The sequence below is a fragment of the Callorhinchus milii genome, unplaced genomic scaffold (assembly GCF_018977255.1).
Source record: "Callorhinchus milii isolate IMCB2004 unplaced genomic scaffold, IMCB_Cmil_1.0 Scaffold15, whole genome shotgun sequence".
Taxonomy (NCBI): Eukaryota; Metazoa; Chordata; class Chondrichthyes; order Chimaeriformes; family Callorhinchidae; genus Callorhinchus; species Callorhinchus milii.
The window spans coordinates 16,182,650-16,189,012 of record NW_024704756.1 but is presented as its reverse complement, the minus strand read 5'-3'; the positions used below and the strand labels follow the sequence as shown (position 1 = coordinate 16,189,012).

At 44.6% G+C, this 6,363-nt stretch overlaps 1 protein-coding gene across 1 annotated transcript in view; it reads left to right on the top strand.

Moving 5' to 3' along the window:
* Window positions 1-326: 326 nt before the first annotated feature.
* The window catches only part of ammecr1 (AMMECR nuclear protein 1), a 28,659-nt gene continuing 22,622 nt past the window's right edge, over window positions 327-6,363 (top strand). Inside the window, exon 1 of the mRNA XM_042340579.1 lies at window positions 327-703. Coding sequence (XP_042196513.1) covers window positions 327-703 — 377 coding nt within the window. The remainder of the gene's footprint in view (window positions 704-6,363) is intronic.

The window sequence follows — 6,363 nt, the reverse complement described above, 5'->3', positions numbered from 1 at the left end:
GCCGTTGCCAGGGACGACGGTGAGGGCGGGCGGGAAAGAGCGAGAGAGAGAGAGAGAGCGAGAGAGAGAGAGCAATTGATTTGCAGTGACCTTCCTGGACCTTTTCTTGTTGTTGTTGTTGTCGTGGTCGGGGCCCGCGAGGCGCTCGGGACTGACCCACGTGACCTCCCGACGCTCCTCCTCCGCGCGCGCGTGCGTGCGTACGTGCGCTTTAATTGGCCTTTACCCTTCCAGGACCTCCAGGCCGCCGGGGCCCGCCCATCACCCCTCCCCCTCCCCCCGCCCTCGCCACCCGCCGCCAGGGCCATCCCCGCCCGCGGAGGAGCATGGGTAGAAAGCGCGGCTTCGCGGAAGCGCCGGCGGATTCCAAGATGGCGGCTGGGTGCTGTGGAGTGAAGAAGCAGAAGCTGTCGAGCTGCTCGTCCGCCGCTGCCGCGTCGACGTCGTCGTCCTCGGCCGCCGTCGCTGCCGCCGCCTCCTCCTCGTCGTCCTCCTCCTCCTCCTCCAACAACACCACCACCACCACCAGCAGCGAGAACCACTGCAAGGAGGCGGGCCGGGCCAACGGTTTCGGCGGCGGGTGCCCCGGCGGCAGGAGCATGGTGGTCAACTCGGAGATGTGTTGCTTCTGCTTCGACGTCCTGTACTGCCATCTGTACGGATATCAGCCGCCCCGGAGCCCGCGGTTCACCAACGACCCGTAGTAAGTAGCTTTCGTCCCTCTCTCTCTCTCTCTCTTCGCGCTCAGCTTTTGCAACTGCCTCTCTCCCTCCCCCCCACACACCACCACCACCCCCACACCGGCCGGTTTGTGCCTGGTTTCTTCCTCGGGGGGGGTGTGTGTGTGTGTGTGTCTCTGCCTCTTCCCCCCCATCCACCCCCACCTTTCCTGTGTGTGTGTGTGTGTCTCTGGAGCGGGATGGCATCGCTTCTATTGTGTGTGTGTGTGTGTGTGTTTGTCTCCGTCTCTTGGAACTAAGTTCTCAAGGCTCCTAAACTACAGGGGAGGGGTGTGGGGGAGAGGGGAGAAAGAGCAAAGCCACACACACACACACACACACAGGAGAGAGAGAGAGAGCATTTCTTTCTCTCTCTCTCTCTCCTCTCTCCCCTTCATTCCGCGGCGTCTTTAGTTGTTGTGCTTTGTGTCAAAACATTTTTTTTTAGAGAGAGGGGGGAAAAGAAACACACACACACACACGCAGTCTGTCTGTCTGTCTGTCCGCCGCTCTCCTTAAAGTTTGCGAGTCGGAGTCTGTGCCTCGGAGAGCAGTTGTCTGGCCGGCCCTGCCCTGCCTGTCTGCCTGTCTGCGGTGGTGTGTAATCTTTCTCTTTCTCTCCCCTCCTCTCTTCTCTCCCCCCCCACCCACCACCACCACTCCGCCCCCCCCCAAAAAAAAAACTTTTACCTCCATTCACTTTGTTTGTTTGTGGAGAGAGAAGTTCCCTCAGATCGTTCGACTGTGACATTGTGGTGTTTTCTTCAGCCTCCGGCGGCGCGTTGTTTCGTCCAAAAGGTGGTTCTGTCCTCGTGTATGAAATAAATACATATACACACACACTAATATATATATTGTATGTGTGTGTGGGGAGGGGAGGGTGGGGGGGCGTTGAGGGTTGAAGTCGGCCTTGAACTAACTTTCTGTGACTCGAGCTCCAATGGGCTTCTGAGGGAAATGTGTGGGTCCTGCGGTAAGAGAGCAGTCGGTGACCCCGAGTGCACACACCCGCGACTGTGGCTTTATAAAATCCCTTTATCGATAAAACAGCTAATTTTTTTTTTGGGGGGTGATATTTCAATTAATGTCTAGTGGTTTCTTAAAAGCTGCTGTTCTGTTTTGCCCCCCTCCTCCCCTCCCCTCCCCTCCCCGCCCCCTCCTCCCCCCATACACACACTCATATTCTATTCAGTTTATTGTTTAGGGACTTGATTTGCAACTTTCTTTGTTGCATGGTTAGCATAGAGTAGAGCGTGCACACTTTTTTTTCTCTTTCCGCAGATGGTTTGTTTCCACGCGTCAATTGAAACCGAACGTTTGGGCTTTGAGTCCGAATTGTGATTCTCAACAAGTAATGTTTCTATATAATCGCCAGTGACTGACATAATACCGAGACATTGGTGACCTCGGTTACTTTGAAGCTGGAAACTGTACAATCAGACCTTTAATTAAATGACTTGTGACTGTTCAGTGTTAGAACGACGAGATGCTGTTTACTAGTCACTTTTAAATTTAACAAAAAGTATCTCGGTTCACTTTTATATTTATATTTGCTTGAGAAGATGAATGAAGATTAATTTAAATCTTAGCCGCCGTGAGGGGACCGTGCCAACTGAATATAAGTTTTGTGATAGACTATAGTTTCATTGGACAAGCATGTATAAATGTCAAGGGTAGAAACTTTGCAACTCTTTTTAAATTTAGTTAATTATTTCATAGCAGGGCTATGGGGAGAGCGCAAGGGAGTGGGATTGATTTGGATAACTCTTTTGAAAGAGCCAGCACAGACACGATGAGCTGAATTGCCTCCTTTTGTGCTGTATAGTTCTATGGTCTGCTAGCCTTGAGGATTGTAAGTGCTTTGAAACTTTATTTTATGTGTAAGGAAGTCACTTTAGAAATGATAGTTCATGGTTGCAGATTCTTCAGTGGCTGCTTATTATTAGCGAAGCAATAACGTTTTATAGTGAGCTTTTGAATTGTAGTTCACTTCTTCCTTCACCCCGTCTTCAAACGGTTGTGTACGGAGGCTTTGTATCCTGAACTAACAGAATTTAGCTATTTTTAGAAAATTACCCGTTTCAGAGGAGAGTCGCAAGAATAAGGTGATGTAATGTATTGAGGGTTGTCTGGAATTCCAAACTAGGTGTAATAATAATTTGGTCACTCAATTCATGACTGTTAATGGGACATTGCTGTGCGCAATTGGCTGCTGCATTTGTCACTACATTTTACAGTATATTCTGTGAAGTGCTTTGAGATATCTTGAAGATGCGATAAGGCACTGTATCAAATTGCAAGGATTGTTATAAGTCACAATCACTTTTTTTAAACAAAAAANCTACTGTAATGTGACTTTGTGAGGCTAAGCATAAAAAGTGAGTTCACGTTCAAGGTTACTGGTCCAGAAACCACACTGAGAATCTATTTGTGTCTGAAAGTCTCTGAATTTTAAGATAACAAGTGTAAGATTTCACTTGCTACTAAGGTGACAGAATCGCCACACATAAGAGCAAAAGGAATTTCGTCTCTTGCATCTCAGGAATGTGGGTGGTTGAGAACAGACTAACTTACTTGTAAAGTATTTTTGAGGTACATCTGAATGGGGTGCACTTATAGGATGTCCTGAATGGAAGAAATATTGCATTAATAAAGTGAAAAGCTTGAAGTGACTACACCATCATGTGGATCTCCTGGAGAGGACCATAATTGAACCTTAAATTCTGGTAGATCAATGGTGATTCTCGTTTAAATTGGTTATTTTTCTATATATTTACAGTTCATGCATTGATGCAGAAGAAATACTATTGCTGTGTGAATTACTCAAATGGTGCAACATGTTTATTACAGTAAAATTAACTAGACCCTGTTTATACAATCTTTTCAACAAATTGATATATTGAAAAAAATTAACCTATGCTTTCCTTGAATTTTTCCATCAACTTATTTTTTTAAAAATCGTAAATCTTTTTGCCCCAAAATGTGACTATGGTGTAACCCACAAGTGATAATAACTGAGGATATAATGTATCCATTATCTAAAGTGATTTTAAAAAATATTGCAGTGATTTTTTTCTTTCTGCTATTGTGGATAATGTATTGCTGCAGGGCCTTGAACCCAGGACAGCAACTGGAAATCTGATTGCCAAAAAACGAAGTGCAAACATCAGTGAAGCAGAGACGCTGAATGTGAGATGAACATCAGGAAAAGGTAGTAAAACTAGGGGCACATTTGATGTGGCCTGGAAGAATTGTGATGAATTAAGATTCGGTAGAATGATTGCAGTCAGGGCAGTTAGATGAGTAAGCCTGGTGAGGAGAAATGATAGAGGATGTGATAGTGAATGATTACAGGAAAAAGTGGAAAATGAAGTGGGAGGATATATAAACTATAAAACCTGATGCTGTTGTTCATGCATGCTGTTCATTTATATAACTTTTCTATCCTCAGTCAAGGTTCTGAGACCTGCAGACATCCTTTCTTTAAGGCTGGATAGATTTTACACTAATCTATTTATCCCCAGTACAGTTCCATCCTGTTATAATCTGTTTCACCATCTTGGGATGTCTTCCCGATGGGAAGGCCACTATACAAATGTAGTTTGTTGCTGTTCATACAAAGTGGTTATTGCATCTAAAATAGAAAAAGGGTGTCGCTCTGCTCAGTTGATAGCACTCAAGATCAGAAGGTTGTGGGTCAAGCCACGGATCAGGTTTTAACTTGAGCGCTAATGCATTGCCGTGCTGGAGGTGTGCTCCAGTGTTAAGAGATGTAGTTTAGCTCTGAACGTATCAAATGCCCACTTTGAGCAGTCTTGACCATATTTCACTTCTATTTCTGTTCTGTTGGGGACAGTGGTGTCACTGTTTCCATGTAGACTTGTATGCGCTAGAATATGGACTGAAGTATCCAAAGTGTATACGCAGGCCTTTGACGATATTTGGTGTCATTGATCCTCTGGGTGTGTCCTCTAATACAGGTCTCTTGAACAATGGATCTTGAGTATCCTTTTTCTTAAAAAGAAAAGCTGCTCCAGGTCTGATTCACTGAGATGTGAACGTGCAGGTCATGATGACTTGACCATGTTTTTCCTCCCTCATTAGGAACTTGTTCATAGTGGATTAATTGATGTGAACCAGTGTCCTTTTGGCGTAGCACAGATGTGTTCTGCTGCTATACGAACTGTATGTTATATCAACTATATCTGCTATATCAACTCTTGTGACCATGATTGGCAATTCATCTTTGAGCTGTTATTCCATTGAATTCTTTAAGTTTCGCGACATTGTAGGTCAAGTTGATTAAGTTTTTTTTTAAAATCAACACTGGCCTGTGAGGGTTTTGGCTTTTAGTTTAATATTCTGATCCCAATTGCTTGATGGTAAAATGAACTTTGGAGGTGGCCTCAGCTTTTCTACTCTGTTTTGATTTATTATTCTTGTCTAAATAGCCTGTAACAGATGTGGGGGGTGGGGGGTGTCCCTATATATTTCTTTTGTTGCTTGATTTTTTTTACAAAGCTGGTTCAGGTAGGGCTAGAGTAGAAGAATGTTGTGTGGTGAGTAATGGTATGAACGTGCATCTGAATTTTAATGTACTCTTAAGCAGCCAACAAACTTGTTGGGATTCAATTTTGCTGTTTGAAAGCTTCCATAATAAACTAACATTTATACTAATGACGAGCAGGATGCTGGGGCTACAACCGCCAAAATATTTCACTCAAGCATGTAGATTGTGTTGGAGCCAATTCTTCCATGATGCTTTGGGGGGTGCATGAAGGGAGAGAGGAGAAACAGATGTGGTACCAACGTGCAGCACCAAGGAGTGGTTGGGTTTGTTTTTGTATATCTGATGTCTTCCCTTTCCTACGCTCAGAGGTCCTAACCTCATCTGTACTGGTCAGTATATCTAGCACAGGATGGAATGAATGTCTTGAAGTGCTTACAGAATATTGTATAATACAGTGAGGGGTTCTGAGCGAAGCAAGCGAGAATTAAGGATGTTAATGAAAAGCATCTGACAGGGGTACGTTTCTTACGAATTTGCAAAGTTGGAGAGAAAATGAGGTGCATGAGGACGTAAGAGAGCGAGTAACAAGTAATGGAGCAGAATTAAAGGTGTGGGCAGAAGAAGGAACCTGGGAGCATAGGGAGAGGAGAAGAGGTGAGACAAAAGGAATGTGAAGGTCAGGGCAAGGATTTTGAAGTTGCACTGCTGGTGAGCCAGCGGAGGTTGTTGAAGTTGAGATGATTGTACTGAGCGTTGGTGCATGAGGGAATGCAGGCAGCAATTTTGGATGAGATTGACCTTGTGGACAATTGATCGAGGTGAGCAGAGCATCAAGATGACAATGAAGGCATTAGTGAAGATTTCAGCAGCAGACAATGAAGTAAGGATGTAAATTGGTTGTTGCGGAGATGGGAAAGGACAGTGGGACCAGATGTGGGGTATGTAGTAAAGCTGGGGCTTAAGCAAATGCCAAGATTAATCACTGACTGATTAAGCCTACAGTAAGTAGTCTTCGTGGTTTGAAAAAAAGTATAAGATTTAATAATCCTTCAATTTAATATAGTGCCTCATCGCATCAAAATGTCACAGGTGTTTCTGTAAAGTGTAGTAAATATTTGTGTGTGAATGCCAATT